Below are 19,447 nucleotides of genomic sequence, written 5' to 3'. Positions count from 1 at the left end.
ACCTTGAAGTCAATTAGGCTCACGTCTCAGGGATTGTGACTTTGCCAGCAGTCAGGCCAAAGTGGAACCTGAGCTGGCGAATGATTAACACATTTTATTGCTATTTGGTGGTAATGATACAAATTTTATAAGAATGGAGGAGAATTTGGCCCAAAGAGTGAGAAGCTAAAATTAACATCACGTATCTTATATTTATAATCGCTAAAATAAATAATACGAATGGATGAATGAATCCAAACCTCAACTGCAATGCAAGGCAGCATTAATCTGGGAAAGCTAAGTAGGGTCCGCTGTCATGTCAGTGTTCCTCTCAAAGTCCGAGCTTGTCGAATATACCAATCGTGTTCCTGAGCAGACACTTGGAAACATCACGTGATAAGATCTTAATGTCACCACAAAGACCATATAAATAGTTTTCCCCTCACAAAAAACACATTTGCTTTTGATCCGTCCATTGTGTAATGCGACGGTGACAGAGATGAAGCAAGCCATTCAAGAGATAAAGCTTCCAGAAGATTGCTACTTTACAAGCAGTCAACTGAAAATCAGATCTGGTGGAAATTGGCAAAGAAACTTTGGAGAGACTCTTGAGTGAGTCACAGTCTGCGGCTTGATCGAGTAACATCAATTTGGATTTGCCATGGATCCCCTTCTTTTACAACAATCTCGAAAGAGATACATCATTATTTTTGACTGTAATTTTCGTACAAAGCACTTGGCTGTGCATAGCTTTTTTTTTTTTTTTTATAAATTATTTATTTTTAAACCGTGTTTTTTCACCAGCCATTTTCAACTTAGCATTAGCAGCACAAGGTGCTAGTACGCAAACAAAAAGTACATCCCTTGTATTTTTAGGGAATGACTTTTTCACCAGACTGCTCATCTTTTTTGAATTCCCTGGTGATCATTATAACACCAAACACATACATGGTGTCTCCACCTCCATCACTTGTTAAGCGATTGTCAGCACTGGTGCCACATGCAGTCTTCTCCTTTTGTATGACCCTCTGAAGGCATCACTCCTGCCGTTTTAACGTTCAAAACACTGTGTTCGGTACAGATCGAAATTGTGCTCAGTCTTTAGTTTCATCTGTTTTTGATTACAGTTATTATCACAAGCTGCTCCGCCCGCCTCTCGCCGCAATCGGGTGTGTATTCTGTGAGCAGTATCTGTGTTCAGATCTTATCCTCAGGGCAGTGGGCCTTTAACCTCCCAAATACTACCCTGTTGTTGTTGCTGTTGGAAGCATGTGTCATGCGTGCTCCTCTGGTAGTATGAACATTTTCTCCGCTTGTGAGCACTATCGGGACATTATGTCCTGGGCCTTGCTGCTGAACGCACCTCCGCAACACCATTTGAAGCCAACAAAAGCAAAGCCACAAAAGGAATCTGGTTACCTTTCTTGCCAAGGATGTAGCTAATAGACTCTGGAGTCAGTAGATTCATTCATGTGACAGATGGGTTGTAAAGATTGTCCTGACCCAGTCAATGGTATTGATCGCCTTTCCATTCCAATGATTTGCTTTAGAGCCGTCACAAAAAAATATAACTACTGCAATCAGATCCTCTTATGCTACATCTAATGTTTATTTACTTCTTTCATATCCCTTTAAGTTGAGTGCCTGACCTCCATTATACCTCGACCCCTAGTTACAGTGCAATAATGAGAGTACCATAAATAACAGGCGGATGACAGTCAGTGCAATGCAAAGAATGTCCTGGTAATTTGGAATGGACAGATTAACATTAATCTTGCTTCCTCTACACCTACTTCTCTACTGTACGTGCATATATGTTAATCACTTCTTATCCACGTGTGCGGCGGCGCACACATGTGACATGTCAATCATACATTCCTTTGTCCATAACCAGAGATAGAAAGGCAAGATTGTGTTCAGTCTATGCCGATGCCCCATGAATCAAACTATGAGTCACTCCTGGTCTTAAATCATTTTACTTTTCTCCAGGCGAAAGATTTTAAAGATTAGCTAATAGCTACATGCAGTCAACCATATAATAGCAAAAAAAAAGTAAAACGGGTAAGAGCTGACCAGTTTTGTCAAATTAAATATTTGTTAGGGTTCGTAAAATCTACTAAATTTATAACCCACAAGGTCATCACGTAGTTTATAAATATTTCTGCATACACAGACAAAAGAAAAATAGATCTGTGTAAAAATGATGGCCAAAGGAAAAACCGCACAGCAGTCTTTAGGAGTAATTTGACCATAACAAAAAATGGTTGTCAGCAGCATCCCAATCAATCCTCTCGTTTCTTTGTCAGGTCCATCAGTACTACAGCTCCCTCCCTGAGGACAAGGTGCCCTATGTTAACAGCCCGGGAGAGAAATACCGCATCAAACAGCTCCTCCATCAGCTGCCGCCCCACGACAATGAGGTGAGAGTCCAAACGGAGCCCCTCCCCCTGTACCTTCAGCCATCTCACCCTTCCTCCCTCCTTCAGGGCAAGGGAGACAAGACAGAAATTCCATTAGCCGAAAACCAATTATGAAATCTTTCCTTGCTGTAATGCTTAGTAAATGCCTAAAAGGTAAAAGAGAAGTGACACCGACCATTTTATTGTCCCATGTTCAGGTGCGCTATTGCAACAGTTTGGACGACGAGGAGAAACGAGAGCTTAAGCTCTTCAGCAACCAACGAAAACGGGAAAACCTCGGGCGTGGCAACGTCCGGCCTTTCCCCGTGACCATGACGGGAGCCATCTGCGAACAGGTAGAATGTGTGGCTAATATCAACATTTAAGTCCCGCATGAAAACGACATCTCCTCTCCCATCTGTTGTCAGTGCGGCAACCAGATCAACGGCGGCGACATCGCAGTGTTTGCATCTCGCGCCGGCCACGCCTTGTGTTGGCACCCGGCTTGCTTCGTGTGCAGCATGTGCAACGAGCTCCTGGTGGACCTCATCTACTTTTATCAGGACGGGAAGATCTACTGCGGCCGGCACCACGCCGAGAGGCTGAAGCCGCGCTGCACAGCTTGTGATGAGGTAGCGAGCACTAAACTGCTGTCATATGATTTTACTCACACGCACACATTCTGGAACCATCAACTCTACAATTAACACAAAGTTCCCTCACTTAATGGGGGGCACTGACACTGTTCTGACTTCAAGTGCACATCTGGCTCAAAGTCGAAGCTGCTTAAAAGAAATAATTGAAATAAACATCACATGGTTTGTCCATGACGAATCACAATCAAATACGATTACTCATCTGTTCAAAACTAACCCTAAAACTGTGTTGTCAAGTATTTAATTTTGCTTTTAAAAATTCTCTTTGGTATTTTGTTATGGTTGCCTAATAACCAAAGGCAAATTTAGGAACAGTTTCTGGAACTCATAATTCCACAAATACATTATCCATGTGGGCCCGAATCTTTGCACAATGTCTTTTTTGTGTCACACACTCAACAGTCCTTTTGAATGATTGATAAATGTTCTCCCTTTGGCCACACCACAGAAGAGTGAAAAAGTCATACTCTGCTGTCTGATAGTCTAGACATGGATTATTCGCAGCTAATTCAGATTACTCACTTGAAGAAATGAAAAGTAAACTTGAAAGATTATTTTGTCACTCGCTTACACACATATTTTGTTTCATGCTTTTCCTTTTTTAACGCCGGATAAGAAAAACAAACCATGATTCGCAACATTAAGGGACTGGCCTGGGAAAACATAATAAAAAATAAAAAAGAACAATCATCCTGGCACCTCATGTGAACTTCCCCGTGGCTGACCCCAACATGTTTGGAACAGATGGGCATGTGTCCCGCAAGATTGATACCCAACAATTCCCAGACAAGCCTCTCACATATTCACTATCTAACTCTACTAATCTGTTGGAATGAAAAGCATGTGTGTTGTGAAAACCAGACTTTATCAATGATAGTCAGGCTTCATCTCTGTAGGCTTATCGGATTTGTTCCTTCTCAGATCATCTTGGCGGACGAGTGCACCGAGGCCGAAGGCCGTCACTGGCACATGAAGCACTTCTGCTGTTTCGAGTGTGAGACGGTGCTCGGGGGCCAGCGCTACATCATGAAGGATGGAAGGCCGTACTGTTGCTCCTGCTTTGAATCCCTCTACGCCGAGTACTGTGATTCCTGCGGAGAGCATATTGGTACGCAGCGGAATGTGGAGGGAAAAATGCGCAAGGATTTTTCTCGGTCAGGCCTACAGTACAACTCTGAGTTATACATTCATGCGATGGGAGACCAAAATTGAAATGATTCAAAATTTTTCAAAAATGCTCTCATCTGACAGTGTAATCCCTGAAACGATTATGAAACTGACGCTTGAAAAACCAGATGGCAGCTATTACCCAATAAAAAAACAAAAGATGTGGCAAAAAAGTTTTTCATTTATTCATGACTGGCAAAATTCCACAGAGATTGCCTCAGAGTACAATTTAATTGGAGTCTTGCTGTTTTTCTCAAAAGACAATTTGTGCCTCTGTTCTCGAATTAACGTTGACCTTGAAAATGCAAGCTTTTTTATCAACTCTGTGCCATGTGTTCTACCCGCAGGCATTGACCAAGGCCAGATGACGTACGACGGGCAGCACTGGCACGCTTCCGAGGGTTGCTTTTGTTGTGCCCGCTGCAAGCGCTCCCTGCTGGGTCGACCCTTCCTGCCCAAGCAAGGGCAAATCTTCTGCTCCCGTTCTTGCAGTCTGGGCGAGGAGCCCAACGGCTCGGACTCCTCGGATTCTGCCTTTCAGAGCGCTCGCTCCACCAGAGAGTCCAGACGCAGCTCCAAGGCAGCAAAAAGTGGCGGCGGAGGGCAAACGGAGGCGATATCGGGCGAGGTGGACCCGTTGTCATTACAAATGGACCTACTGAGTCTCTCGAGTCAAACCCCCAGTTTGACACGTGAGCCACCTGCCTGGCAGAACCAGAAGCAAGTCGTGGATGGCTACAAATTGGATTCCCAAGCTGAATCGACGGCTAACCCCACCCCTCTGCAGCTCCTCAGCCAGTGCAATGTCAGAACGTCCTGTAACCCACCATGCCCTGGGCAGAATAATCAACAGCAGGACCACAGGGTCAAAGAGACCGGTGGCCCAAAGAGACCGCCTATCTCGGCTCTGAAAGGTCACTCTCTAAACGAGATGTGGTTCCAACAGCCAGCTCCAGATGATTTCTATGGCCCAAAGCTAAGGACCCAGATGAGTTTCCCTGAGGTATCTCAGCAGTCCCAGCACAACGGCGGCTTCTCCGCGGACAAGCGCTCCATCAGTCTGCACGGCTTCCAGAGGGACCGAGATGTTGGTCCTCCACCAGCCAGCCAAGTGGCCAGAAGCAGGAACCCCATCAACGCACTTAACTTTACCGAGCAACTGACACCTCTCGAGCAGACCCCGAGGGGATCCATGGAGTGCTTGGCCATATCCAACACGACAGGTGGGTGATTACACTTTTCTCCTGCTCCAGTGAAATGACCTTAACTCTTCCGTTCTCGTACCGCGCAGGCCAATCTGCCGAAGGAGGAGGGAAGCGGCAAGAACACCTGTCGCGTTTCTCCATGCCTGATCTGAGCAAAGACCCTGGAATGAACGTCTCGGAGAAAACCCTTAACTCCTCGGTTCAATTTCAGAGCTCTGACTCCCTTCACGGTGTCAACGGTGGTCAGCCCTACATGGAAATCAATCCCTCCAGGTCTTCTCAGTACCAGTTGCAGTATTGTGATCCCTCTGGTTCAGGGGTGGGCAGGAGCTCCGCTCATTTACCTCCTGGATTCACCTACCAGGAGGAAGACAGAACGAGTCTGGTGAGCAGCGCCAACGCTGCCCGCCTGCCACCCATAAGTGAGCGCAGGGTAAGCGGTGTGAGAGGAGCAAGCGTCAGGATTGAAGTGCCGGAGGAAACTCCTCAGAGACGGAGGCACCACCACCACCACCGCTCCAGAAGATCCCAACGTTCTCGCTCAGAAAACGCTCTCAACTTGGTTGCCGAGCGCAGGGTGAGACCTCAGGAAAGACCGCAGCTTCACGTTCGAGAGGATTACGACCGCTTTCCTCCCCCGAGGAGCGCCAGAGAGCACTTTGGAGTCATGGGAGGAGGGAGATACCAACCTCAACTGTTTCGGCAGTGCCCCAGGACCACGTCAGACTTATCGCTCCAGAACCCAGGAGCCGGGCGACGCACGGGCTTGAATCAGTACTCCTGGGACGACTATGACGACGACTGGTGCTCCACTTGCTCGTCGTCATCGGAGTCAGAGGACGAAGGTTACTTCCTGGGGGAGCCCATCCCCCGACCCCTCCAGATGCGCTACCTCAGCAATCAGGAGCTGGTCCACAAGTACAGCAGCGGGATGGGAGGGACCAACCGCGGTGCGCAGCTGAGTACGCACAAACGGCGGAAAAGCAAGAACTGCATTATTTCCTAACGTTTTGCTTTGTGCCGCAGCTTGAGTCGAGTCTGGAGAACAGATGGACAAAGTTCATTTATAGTCTGCTTGAGCAATAGGCAGTAGCAAACTGCAGTCGTGAAGCGTGAAACACAGCATTGTTTGTCGTTGTATTAATCAGATTGCTCAACATTTTGCGATAAAATACGAAGCATGTGTGCATTACACAAGATTTTATAGGTCAAACTTAGAAACAAATAAAATATCTCAAAAACCTGAAAAAAAAATTAGCAGCGTCAAAAATATATCAAGGGACACCTCTGATTAAAATTGTCTGTTGAGCAGTGACCAATTTTTTTCTCTCATGCAGAGTTTTATCGACTCAATATTTTTATTTTTTAAAGCTGATGTGCAATTTTTTTAAATGCATATAGTCTGTTTGGTACAATTTAGCTTTTCATGGTGTGATTTTTTTTTTTTTTTTTTTTCCCCCAAATAGGCCGCGCTGTTGTATTTGACTGATAGTATGTACATAGCTAAATGAACTAATAATTTCACTTAAGTTAAGGAAGTCATAAATGTAAATATGGTTGTAAATGAGGCCTCATATTTTTATACGTATTAAATATATGTAGATACACAGTAGATAACAAGACGAACAGCGTACGCATGAGACATGGCTGAGCTGATCCTGAATTTGGAATAGAGGATTATTTCAGCCATTAGTTTGATTGACAGCTTGTGTTTTTCTCTCTCGAGTGTGTCAAACAAGTGCGTGACTGTTCAGCATAGCAGTTTGGTGCATACATGAATAATAATCCGCAGTGGACTTTGAAGTAGAGTTGGATTGGTAATATATGCAAGATGGCATTTGAAACCAAATCTTTGGTTGTATTGCATCAGCGCTTAAGAATGGGAACTTGAGCACACTGGGATTTTGTATTTCAACAATTTGCATAGTTGTCAAACTCACTCTTAAAGAACTTCTTTGCTCCAGGTCTCCTTCTACAGTTGCTACTAAACAAGCCATGCCAATTTATTCTCATGCTAACAAACCATCTGTGTTGTAAAATCCTGTTTTGAAATCAAATAAAAAATATTGTCTGATCATTTGAGTGTGCTGCAAAGTTTTTACAATAATGACTTATATAATGAGTTACTTTTTTCATGTAATCTGTCTACAGTTACTTTTTAAAATCACAATATGTTACATATATTGGAATTGAAGACTAACACAGATGTAAATTTTTTTTCCCCTAACTCTCTGCAGGGTGTGACCTTCGTTAAATCAAGACGCTGTCAAATGCTCATCCTCACAGCCTGATCTTTTTATAAATGACGTTTACGTAGGAAACAGGGGTGTTTGTCAGGGCATGGCTACCACATGATTGACAATTTACAACCACAGATCGAAGTGCTCTACCGCAGTTCCACCCTGTCATTCCATTGTGGTCTCATGTGGTCCCAATGCGCCCAGATGATAAGGCCAAATCTGCCAAACCAAACAGGAGGCTTCAAAACATCCACAGGCCATATGGTGACGTCAAGCTTGTGAAATGCTTTTAATGTATTGGATAATGTTAAACACCCGTCCACCCATTTGCTGTACTGTTTATCCTGTTGAGGTTTGTGGCTGAACTGCAGCGTAGAAAGCACACCCTGGATTGGTCGCTGGCCAATCGTGGGGCACATCTCAACCATCAAGCTGACAACTCGGCCTGTTTTACTCCCGCTTCTCCTTTCTCATTCACAACCAGTTTTATTTGAACTTTGTTTCACCAGCATAACACTCAGTTTAAATACTGTTATGTTAAGTGTCTGGATGCATAAAAGCGTAACAAGACGTGTCATACTGTAAATTGGATTGCATCTGACCTCCATATGGTAAATGAGGATTATTGCTGCTAGCCCTCCTAAGCCACATTAGCGCACACACCTACTGTATGTTATGTACAAAGTGTTTCAGCCCTTAGTTCATGATTAGAGGCGACGGAGCGTTTTAATGCTGTTGGCACGACTGGCATGTTAGTGAGTTTGCGTCACATGACCTCGACTTTCGTGGGCTGATGAAATAGTCAGCTGTGCTGCATCCAAAAACAGCAGTCCAAGCATGTGACTTACATTTCAGACAGACTGCTTAATCTATTTGATGTGATGTGAATACATTAGGACTTCAAAGTAAAGCCTTATCCTGTAATTGTGTGGACGAATAAAAAAAAATTTAAAAAAAAGATACAAAGCATTTTTGACAGAATGAAAACTGACAAACCAGTTCAAAAGACTTAGGTTTTGAGTAATGTTGTCATTGAGAGACCCCCATCTCGCCTCTTTGATTGGTTGTTTGTCTCTATGAGTGCTATGATTGTAGTATTTTTGAAGCCTTACAATATAATATGGTAATTTAAGCCTTCCTATACATGGTCATTTTTTAATTTAAAAAAAAAAAAAGATTTGCTAAGTATGGACAGTTATTTAATAATAAAAACCCTTACTATACATGAACATTTTTAATAATAAAAAGGATTTACTATACAGTTATTCAATAATGATGATAAAAATAAATAAATAAAAGCCTTACTATACATGGTTTCATCAGCCAAGCCTGCAGCCCAAAGGGCATCTTGCCTTAAGAGAGGATTGCATGATGGGCGCCAACCTCAAAGTTGCTTGGCTGGAGGGCTCGATCTTGTTCATGACATGGATGGCCCCTCTCCCACTCTGTGAGACGTTCACTCACTCACTACCTGGCCAGGAGGTGTCCCATCTGTATACTGTATATCTATCTATCTATCTATCTATCTATCTATCTATCTATCTATCTATCTATCTATCTATCTATCTATCTATCTATCTATCTATCTATCTATCTATCTATCTATCTATCTATCTATGTATTGTATGTATATATTGTATGTATATATTGTATGTATTGTATTGAACGTGTTGTGGCTCCTTGCGTGAATGAACGTGAGCCAGAATGTAGATAAACGATTTGCCAAGGAAAGAAAGAACCACACACTAAAACACCACTTCTTTTGTGTTCGTTTTCTCCAAGCTAACGACTAACTTTATTGCATGAAAGGATGCGCCGTTATGCAACAGCGGGGAGATTATATATATGCATATATGTATGCATATACACGCTTAAAATTGTTATCCAATATATCTACTGCAATTTCACATTAGATTGCTGGTTTGAAATTTACTTTTATTATTATTATTATTTTAATAAACATTTATGTTAAAACTTGTCTGGTGTTTTATTCCTTGTTTTTATTTTTTTGGGCATGAAAACATAAAAATCTGACATTTGGTTAACTGCTGGTGTTGGTGTCCCCCAAAATAAAGAGCAAGTAGTAAAATACACATTCTTGAGAAGTACAAAAAAATGCATGAAGTTATTAGGTACTCTTGAAAATGGTGGTGTACCTAATGGAGTGTCCGTGTGACGTCACAGATCAACCAGCCAATCAGGAGGTGGGGGTGAGGGCGGGTGTGGCACTTTTCACTTTCAGTTAAGCTTTGGCCATGATTTTTCCCTAATGAACTGGCCTGTTATTAGGTACACCTAAAAATGGCGGTGTACCTAATAGAGTGTCCGAGTGATGTCACAGAACAACCAGCCAATCAGAAAGTGGGGGTGAGGGCGGGTGTGGCACTTTTCACTTAAACCAGGGGTGTCGACTTCCAGTCCTCGAGGGGCCACGTTCCAATATGTTTTCCAAGTTACCCTCGTTAAACACACCTGCGTGAAAAGTTTTTGGTCATTTTCACGTCTGCAGGAGCTAAAAGTTTTCACGCAGGTGCACTTAACGAGGGAATCTTGGAAAACATGTTGGAATGCGGCCCCAAGGACGAGAGCTTGACACCTGTGACCTTTGACCATGATATTTCCCTAATAAAGTGGCCTGTTATTAGGTACACTTGAAAATGGCGGTGTACCTAATAGAGTGTCCGAGTGATGTCACAGAACAACCAGCCAATCAGAAAGTGGGGGTGAGGGCGGGTGTGGCACTTTTCACTTAAACCAGGGGTGTCGACTTCCAGTCCTCGAGGGGCCGCGTTCCAATATGTTTTCCAAGTTACCCTCGTTAAACACACCTGCGTGAAAAGTTTTTGGTCATTTTCACGTCTGCAGGAGCTAAAAGTTTTCACGCAGGTGCACTTAACGAGGGAATCTTGGAAAACATGTTGGAATGCGGCCCCAAGGACGAGAGCTTGACACCTGTGACCTTTGACCATGATATTTCCCTAATAAAGTGACCTGTTATTAGGTACACTTGAAAATGGCGGTGTACCTAATGGAGTGCCCGTGTGACTCCCTCGTTAAGTGCACCTGCGTGAAAAGTTTTAGCTCCTGCAGAACGTGAAAGTGACCAAAAACTTTTCATGCAGGTGCACTTAACGAGGGAATCACACGGACACTCCATTAGGTACACCGCCATTTTAGACCAGAGCTTGACACCTGTGACCTTTGACCATATTTCCCTAATAAAGTGGCCTGTTATTAGGTACACTTGCAAATGGAGGTGTACCTAATGGAGTGTCCGTGTGATTCCCTCGTTAAGTGCACCTGCGTGAAAAGTTTTAGCTCCTGCAGAACGTGAAAGGAGCTAAAACTTTTCACGCAGGTGCGCTTAACGAGGGTCACTTGGAAAACATGTTGGAACGTGGCCCCGAGGACTAGAGCTTGACACCTGTGACCTTTGACCATGATATTTCCCTAATAAAGTGGCCTGTTATTAGGTACACTTGAAAATGGAGGTGTACCTAATGGAGTGTCCGTGTGATTCCCTCGTTAAGTGCACCTGCGTGAAAAGTTTTAGCTCCTGCAGAACGTGAAAGGAGCTAAAAGTTTTCACGCAGGTGCGCTTAACGAGGGTCACTTGGAAAACATGTTGGAACGCGGCCCCGAGGACTAGAGCTTGACACCTGTGACCTTTGACCATGATATTTCCCTAATAAAGTGGCCTGTTATTAGGTACACTTGAAAATGGAGGTGTACCTAATGGAGTGTCCGTGTGATTCCCTCGTTAAGTGCACCTGCGTGAAAAGTTTTAGCTCCTGCAGAACGTGAAAGGAGCTAAAAGTTTTCACGCAGGTGCGCTTAACGAGGGTCACTTGGAAAACATGTTGGAACGCGGCCCCGAGGACTAGAGCTTGACACCTGTGACCTTTGACCATGATATTTCCCTAATAAAGTGGCCTGTTATTAGGTACACTTGAAAATGGAGGTGTACCTAATGGAGTGTCCGTGTGATTCCCTCGTTAAGTGCACCTGCGTGAAAAGTTTTAGCTCCTGCAGAACGTGAAAGGAGCTAAAAGTTTTCACGCAGGTGCGCTTAACGAGGGTCACTTGGAAAACATGTTGGAACGCGGCCCCGAGGACTAGAGCTTGACACCTGTGACCTTTGACCATGATATTTCCCTAATAAAGTGGCCATCCATGTATGTATGTATGTATGTATGTATGTATGTATGTATGTCTGTCTATCTATCTATCTATCTATCTATCTATCTATCTATCTATCTATCTATCTATCTATCTATCATATCAATCTATCATTTGGTCACTTGAGTGATGACTTATTAGTCATAATTCACGAGGACAGTAACTCAACTCCAAAACAGTCAGACCTCAGTGAAAGGAAATAATTCCAAATCAGCCCTGCAATTAAGTTAAATAAAATTTTATTATAAAGTATGTCACAGACAATATTAAAATACAAAACCACAAACATTACACTTCTAATGCAAGAAAAAACGATCACATCTTACAACAAGGATTGTCAGACACATTTAGTTTAACTGTACAATTCTGTTTATTAGCGATTATATTCCACTGTAGGTTTTTGAAACATAAACAGCACCCTCTAGCGGCGCACATCCTCCCTGCGCTATCAGGATGTTTAGTGTTGCATTCATTTATTTGTTCATACTTTTTTCAAGTATCACTTTTAGGGACTATCTATGCAACACTTTCGGTCATCAGGCTTCGATTTGATATGTTTTTATTTCTCGCCTAATGCAGTGTGGCCCTATAACTTGGTCTCCATTTGGCTCTCTTCTTGAAAAGACTTCCCACAGACGGTGATGGCTTTAAACTGGTCTGAGATCTCCAGCAGCGTCTTCCCTTTGGTCTCAGGCAGGATGAAGAAGATGTAAATGCAACCCAGCAGGGACATGCAGGCAAAAATCACAAAGCAGTACGTGTCCAGTGCATCCTGAAAGAAAAAATAAAGTGTTGTGTTGACTGGACCGTCCTTACAAATCATGCCACCACGTCTGATTGGTGTACTTACAATGAGTATGGGAAAGGCCAGGCCCATCACGGCATATACAGACCAGCGCTGAATCCCGAAGATGACAAACGAAGACACCCGATTGGACTGAATGAAGATTTCACTGTTGAGGGTTCCTGCTGCTGCCCCTTGCGTGAAGTAGAAAAAAAAATGCATTCACTAGGCAAAGAAAAATCAGAAGCTTGATTTTCATTCATGCTGATACCTGGCCCTCCAGAGAAGAAGATGATGAAGAGGATGATCAAGACAGCAGTCAGGTAGGGAGCCCAGGCATTAGAACCCTGCGAGAAGAATTACGATGTGTAAGCGTTTGAATATATCCTAGTCAGACATGTCACATGGTTGCAACCACGGCAGAATTTTTACTTTCAAGTTGAGCACGACAGTAACTGAGAGCCAGCATGCAGACATGATGGCATAACCCCCCCAGAAGAGTGGCCTCCTTCCCGCATGCTCAATTATCAAACCCTGGAGGAAAGAAAGAAAGAAAGGCACACATGAATGTAAATTGTGTTTTAAAACAAAAATATTGTCATCTGCTAAAGGAGATGGTGAAACTATATTTACTAATTTGGGGCTAATCCAAGTTTTAATCAGACATGGCTATTGATGGTCAAGGGTAAGTAGAAGAACAACAGAATTGCAGATACTCACGCATGATATGGACGTGATCATTTCCGTTATGCCAAGTCCGATAGTAATGTAACGGATTTGATCCGTTGGGATCCCTGCTCTTCGAAAGATATCAAAAGCAAAAGTGCTGACCTGGGAATGAAGGAGATGATGTGGGAATAGGAGAGAAGTTCATATTTTTTGTTCGGGTTAACAACATCCTTACCACGGACATGCCCGATAACTGGTTGCAGCAGTAGATGGTGGACATGGTGATAAGCTGCCATCGGACTGTTTGGTCCTGAAGGAGCAGCAGAGGACTTTTAGTTGGGGCCGCTTCCATCATTGCCTGCTCAGTCAACATCTCCTCCATTTCCTGTTTGAATTCACCTTGGCCCCAGAGGCTCTGAAGAGCTGCAAGGGATAAATTACAATTTGTAAATTCGATTTAGAATGATAGGAAAACGATGCATTTCGCTCACCTTTTTGGCAACCTTTGTCATCTCGTTTCTCGATGAACAAATATCTGGGCGCTTCGGGAAGATAAGGCATCACCATCGCATGGACCACTGAAAGACAAGCAGGCACGCAAAGGACCACGTTCCACAGCTCTTGGCGGCCCAGGATCTCACTACGACAAAGAGAACCAAGTGCTGTGGTGACTCAAACAGCCCAACTTCTTATTATCAAACGCCTTTAAATTGGTTATGGAAATGTATCAAACGCTAAGGTTGACGCGCTAGCCGTTTAGCTTTGTACGGTCCTTATGTCATTCATTTAAAATACTACTTGTACCCAAAGAAATTGGGGTCCATGACCAAACCGTGTTAGACAGAAAGTATCAAAGCAAGTAAAATCGAGATGTAGGTATAACTAGAATAATAGACCGAATGTCTTTTAAAAAGCGGCTGCAAAAATAAAAGAAATTCATACCTGAGGCCCATAAACTGAGCAGATAGTTTGCCAAAGGAAGCAAAGGTCACTGAGGTCATGGTGACAGCGCCTCTTAACTTTCTGGGTGACATCTCGCCGAGGTACATCAGATGGATGCTCATTCCCAAAGCTGCAAGCCAAGAAGGAGGATGTTCTTAATTATTAGCAAAAAAAAAAGTGCTACAAGTTCTTGTAGGGATTTAATAGGAACCCATTCAAAACGTTTTAGACAGAATAACTTGTCCGGATTGTAAGAGGCAGCTTGAGAATTTTTTTTTTTTTTTTGAGACGTCAAATTGTCTTACCTGCTGAGTAGCCAAACAGTATTCTGGCCACAATGATCATTTCATAAGACTTGGCCCATTTACTTGTCAGCATGATGGTGGCTGCAGCAATGCCAATAAAGCTGTTGCAGATAACCGCCTTTTTTCTGCCAAAGAGCACACGTGTCCTCGAGTGTTGAAAAGCTACTGCATGAGGGCACTCACCTTCCCAGCAGACCCGAGAAGGACTTGACACTGATGGCACCAAGGAGGCCCCCCACAGCGAACATGGACACGATGAGGGACCAGATGATGGTGATGGTGCCCCCTGGTGGCGGCACCGCATATCTCTCATACCAAGTGCTGTTGATGAAGTGCTTGATGAACTGTGTGGAGAGTGAATTCATTCGGATTGCAGTGATGCGTGCAACTTTAGAGAATGATACCAGGAAGCTGCATGCATGACATGTCTCACCGGTGAGGGAGAACTGATGGAGGTCATGTGGTATCCTCCCTGGAAGCTTCCTCCAATTCCCAAAATTAAGATGAGAAAAAGAGCGTTTCCACGCGTCTAAAAGAATAAAGCATAGAGATAATCTTTTGGTCAGAAACACAAACGTCTTTGGTTTACTACAAAAAAGAGGAATTGACTGAAATACTTTTGGGGTGGACTGTAGTAATATAGTGAACATATAAAATGTCACCTTGTTCTGATAGAAAACAACATAAATGAATTCCAATCAACATGTTTAATTTACCATCAACCGTTGTAATGGCTAAAAAAAAAAAAAAAAAGAAAAACGCTCGATAATGACACCTGGAATGACCAAGCAAAAAGCATTGAGATGAGTCAATGCTTTAACCAACAGCTTTTGAGTTACACATTTAGTTTCTATACAGCAACATGAAAACGTTGTCATTTTTTGATCTAATATGAATGATACTAGATGCAAATCCACAAAAGAGATTCTACGAAAGCCTACCAGCTGCTGAAGCATGGTTTCCATAGCGTCACTTGCGTGCACCTTCACAGATCCAGTACATGCAGTCTGACGAATTCTCGTTAAATAGCTCAGGCGGCTTTATCATTAACTTCTCGCACTTTTTAACCGCAAAAGGCACAAATACAGACGAACACGTGTCTTGACGCAACTTTCTACAAGAGTTTGTAAGTATCTTAAATCGTTGACCATTTGTAATAATGAGGAGTCAAGAACTTGGTTTTCAGTGTCTTGACCTGTGACCTGTACTCGTCAATTTGTGTTTTGCCCTGGAATATTCGCATAATACACCATCATTCATTTTTTATAGTGCAGCTATTTGAATTATCTTTTGGTATTTTCCTCGATTCTGACAGTTGGAAGCAGTTTGCATCTAATCAAAGCGGCTTCCATCATTCCCTTTAAAATCAAGGCGGTCAAGAGGCGCATACAGATGCAAGAGTAAAAGTTTTGATTGAAATAGCTTTAGTTTTCAGCAAACACAACCTCTTAATGCTGCAAATTCAACAACTATTCCGTTTTGTAAAACGTGTTGAAGCACTGCTGTGCGTTATTTCAAAGAGTGCATGTCAACAAACAGTATTTTTTATTTTGGGGGGAAAAACTGTGGTTATTGGAGAGTTGCAAATTATATATACATCTAATATGCATAGACTTTTTCTAAAAATCATACAAACACACAGCATTTGCATGATAATTTGGAACATGGTGTACATCTTACCCCTAGGAGTTCAATTCAGGCCATCCTCAGATTTTTTTGTGAAGTGTTCATCTTTGGTGTTTTGTCCATTGTCATTTTCAATTTCAATCAAACATTTTGGTCAATTTACATCACTTGTTTTTTTCTTTGTTCTGTCATCTGATATTAGAAAAGTTGGCTAGCTGACAGGCTGGCTCACTCATTTAACTAGCGGACTGTAGATCAGGCTGTGCAGCAAATAAATTATCAACCTATATCTACATATTTACAATATCTTTTTGCCTCCACGACCATAAGCATTTGTGTGAAAAGTGACTCATTACTGTCCAGGACTACCTCTACTTGGAACACGTCATTTTTGTGCAATCGAGGCTCCTACAGCTGGCAAAGAATCAAACATAAGCACAGCTCCAAAAATGGAAGTTAAAAATTGCACTCGCAGAAGTGAACTATGAGCGACTCACTCAGTTATCGGCTGTATGTGTATTTTGGCATTGCAAAAAAAATCATGTTATCCATGTGCTGCTTGTCCAACCAAAACACTTTTTGCAGTGGCCACCTTATGCTGCTCATGCGCATTGGTGGGGTGTTTTTTTTCTATCGTGGGTTTAGAATCAAGTCTTCCATGAAATGTATCTTTAGCTATCTAGCTATCCTTATGCTTCAAAATTCAACCAAGTAAATAGGTGAATTTTACACGATTAATAATTTATTAAAACAATATTCTGCGAGGCCAGTGAATCCACTCTAGGTTGTAATTCATAGTTATGTCCAGCAGACGGCAGTACAGTATAACCATGGTAGTTATTATGCCCTCTTTTCTCTTCTCGTCGAGGCACGCTCAGGCGGAAACAACGTTGTGCTGTTTGCCGTAGTCATCGTTGATTATTAGCGCATACATATCCGGACAATTTTGCTATCCGTTCGACAGCTTTTACTTAATCTTCCTCACGTCTACATTTGAGACAAAACATGCCGCTAGAGAATCTTGAGGAAGAGGGTCTGCCCAAGAACCCTGATCTGAGGATAGCACAGCTCAAGTTCTTGCTCACGATGGACGGTCACCGACAAGATGCTAAAGTGAAGACGGAGCTCATGGACGCAATCAAAGCTAACAGTAAGTTGGCATATCACTGCTTCATGGTTATCACAGAAACGTGAAAACGCTTCAAGTAACGTGAATGGTGGTGCTTGTTGATTCACCGAACGTGCTAACGAGCTGCTGGCTAATTCAAGCTAACAAACCTCCATCGACATGCATACATAAAGTAAATATCCCTGACATTTGTGCGCAGTGCATTTTATCTTTCGCCTGTCTGTGCCCTAGACATGGCCCCCTACTACGAAACTTTATGCAAGGAGCTCAAGTGGCAACAAGACAGTGACCTACTGAGCAAGATGAAGAAGGCAAACGAAGAGGAGCTGAAGCGGCTCGACGACGTGCTGGAGGATGCAGAGAAGAGCCTAGGCGAGAGTGAAATCAGGGATGCAATGATGGCCAAAGCTGAATATCTGATCAGGATAGGCGATAAGGTAAAGCAGCTCTTATACTGTCTATCAGTTCACCACCAACGTCAGGAATGAGAAGAATCAATTGAGGTTCAACGCGAGAATTGTTTCACATTCAAAACATAATAAATTGCATAACAACAGTAAATGATCATGTTTGGGATTTTTCTATAAATGGATCACATCAAATCTGTTTTTGCTATGTGCGTCCACAGGAGGGGGCCCTAACAGCGTTCAGGAAGACCTATGACAAGACAGTGGCTCTGGGTCACAGACTAGACATAGTCTTCTACCTGTTGAGGATTGGCCTCTTCTACATGGACAGTGACCTCATCACGCGCAACTCTGAGAAAGCTAAAAGGTAATAAAAAGTGCATAGTGTTATTTTTGCAATGTATGATACTATGCGCTGATGCGAACGCTGTCTGTCCTGCAGCCTGATTGAAGAGGGGGGAGACTGGGACAGGAGGAATCGACTGAAGGTCTACCAGGGTCTGTACTGCGTGGCCATCAGAGATTTCAAGCAAGCCGCCGAGCTCTTTCTTGACACAGTCTCCACCTTCACGTCGTATGAGCTCATGGACTACAAAACGTTTGTCACCTATACGGTCTACGTGTGCATGATCGCCCTCAAGCGCCCTGATCTTCGTGAAAAGGTACAAGAATTGGTAGTGGATTTCCCCCTGGGGATCAATAAAGATAGATATCGAACAAGTTGCAGAGGGAGCTGTTTAGCAACTGGCATTACTAAATCAATAATGTCTATTGAGGAAGGCATCAAAGGCTTGGTACTGGCCATTACGCTTCTGGTGTCATGACTATAATGTTTTGTTTTTCAGGTAATAAAAGGAGCGGAAATCCTAGAAGTGCTGCACAGTCTGCCAGCTATTCGCCAGTATCTGTTCTCTCTCTATGAGTGCCGCTACTCTGTCTTCTTTCAATCTCTCGGTGAGGACATTTCACCTTGCCCCCATTGCATTCAATGCTCTATCACTGGTGGGTCAGGTCCACTATGGCTCTGCATTTTGCCAAAGCTCACCTTTGTTGTCTTTTTTTTTTTTTTTACACAGCGACAGTGGAGCAGGAGATGAAGAAGGACTGGCTCTTTGCCCCACACTACCGCTACTACGTGAGGGAGATGAGGATCCAGGCCTACAGCCAGCTCCTGGAATCCTACCGCTCACTCACGCTGGGCTACATGGCAGAAGCTTTTGGCGTCAGCACAGAGTTCATCGACCAGTGAGTGTTTCCCCCACTGAGGGTGAAATTGCGACGTTTGTTTTCCCCCAGTGTACCTGGATTGTTTTATGTGCACATGTTCTTTCTGGAGCTCCATTAACCACTCTTCCTTCATCTCAGGGAGCTGTCCCGATTCATTGCTGCTGGACGTCTCCACTGCAAAATTGATAAAGTGAATGAGATTGTGGAAACAAACAGGTAAGGTCACTGTTCCTCTGACCGCAGTATTGCCTGCCCTTAATTCAAACGAAAATTTAAAATGTTTTTTCCCCCCTACCAGACCTGATAGTAAGAACTGGCAATACCAGGAGACCATCAAGAAGGGTGACCTGCTGCTCAACAGAGTCCAGAAATTGTCACGAGTTATCAACATGTAAACATGGTGGCCACATTTTGTCAGGTGGAGCCTTTATCATTGCTTTTCTTACACCTGTAGTTTGTTTGACAAATTCATTTGTGTACATAATAAAACATTTGACTGTTGACCCGGTTGTTTTTGAATGATCAGGAACAAG

General features: G+C 43.2%; 3 protein-coding genes across 6 annotated transcripts in view; 2 read left to right on the top strand and 1 right to left on the bottom strand.

Moving 5' to 3' along the window:
- Positions 1–6,588, top strand: part of prickle2b (prickle homolog 2b) — a 43,755-nt gene extending 37,167 nt beyond the window's left edge. For all 3 annotated transcript variants that reach the window (XM_037251998.1, XM_037252001.1, XM_037252000.1), the window contains 6 exons: positions 2,286–2,399; positions 2,597–2,734; positions 2,807–3,010; positions 3,956–4,142; positions 4,549–5,424; positions 5,493–6,588. In XM_037251998.1, coding sequence (XP_037107893.1) covers positions 2,286–2,399; positions 2,597–2,734; positions 2,807–3,010; positions 3,956–4,142; positions 4,549–5,424; positions 5,493–6,412 — 2,439 coding nt within the window. In that variant the 3' untranslated portion in view covers positions 6,413–6,588. The remainder of the gene's footprint in view (positions 1–2,285; positions 2,400–2,596; positions 2,735–2,806; positions 3,011–3,955; positions 4,143–4,548; positions 5,425–5,492) is intronic.
- Positions 6,589–12,176: 5,588 nt separating this feature from the next.
- Positions 12,177–15,551, bottom strand: slc2a9l1 (solute carrier family 2 member 9, like 1). 2 transcript variants are annotated; one of them, XM_037251441.1, is made up of 12 exons: positions 15,467–15,551; positions 14,959–15,054; positions 14,709–14,869; positions 14,526–14,650; positions 14,221–14,350; positions 13,770–13,918; positions 13,514–13,701; positions 13,330–13,440; positions 13,042–13,143; positions 12,881–12,956; positions 12,676–12,803; positions 12,177–12,597 (listed from the first exon to the last, which is right to left on the bottom strand). In XM_037251441.1, the coding sequence occupies exons 1-12, from the start codon at positions 15,488–15,490 to the stop codon at positions 12,412–12,414; spliced, it is 1,476 nt and encodes a 491-aa protein (XP_037107336.1). In that variant the 5' UTR covers positions 15,491–15,551; the 3' UTR covers positions 12,177–12,411. The 2 variants fall into 2 exon arrangements, with proteins under 2 accessions (XP_037107336.1, XP_037107337.1); XM_037251442.1 differs by lacking the exons at positions 14,959–15,054; positions 15,467–15,551 and having other exon boundaries at positions 14,705–14,841.
- Positions 15,552–17,002: 1,451 nt separating this feature from the next.
- On the top strand, positions 17,003–19,417 carry psmd6 (proteasome 26S subunit, non-ATPase 6). The gene is made up of 8 exons (XM_037251443.1): positions 17,003–17,301; positions 17,512–17,717; positions 17,909–18,054; positions 18,130–18,349; positions 18,533–18,641; positions 18,764–18,932; positions 19,053–19,130; positions 19,213–19,417. Exons 1-8 carry the CDS (start codon positions 17,157–17,159, stop codon positions 19,307–19,309), a joined length of 1,170 nt encoding a protein of 389 aa, XP_037107338.1. The 5' UTR covers positions 17,003–17,156; the 3' UTR covers positions 19,310–19,417.
- The last annotated feature ends 30 nt before the right edge of the window (positions 19,418–19,447 follow it).

The sequence above is a fragment of the Syngnathus acus genome, chromosome 5 (genome assembly GCF_901709675.1).
Source record: "Syngnathus acus chromosome 5, fSynAcu1.2, whole genome shotgun sequence".
Lineage (NCBI taxonomy): Eukaryota > Metazoa > Chordata > Actinopteri > Syngnathiformes > Syngnathidae > Syngnathus > Syngnathus acus.
Note: the sequence above shows the minus strand (reverse complement) of the source record. Positions and strands in the feature narration are given on the sequence as shown.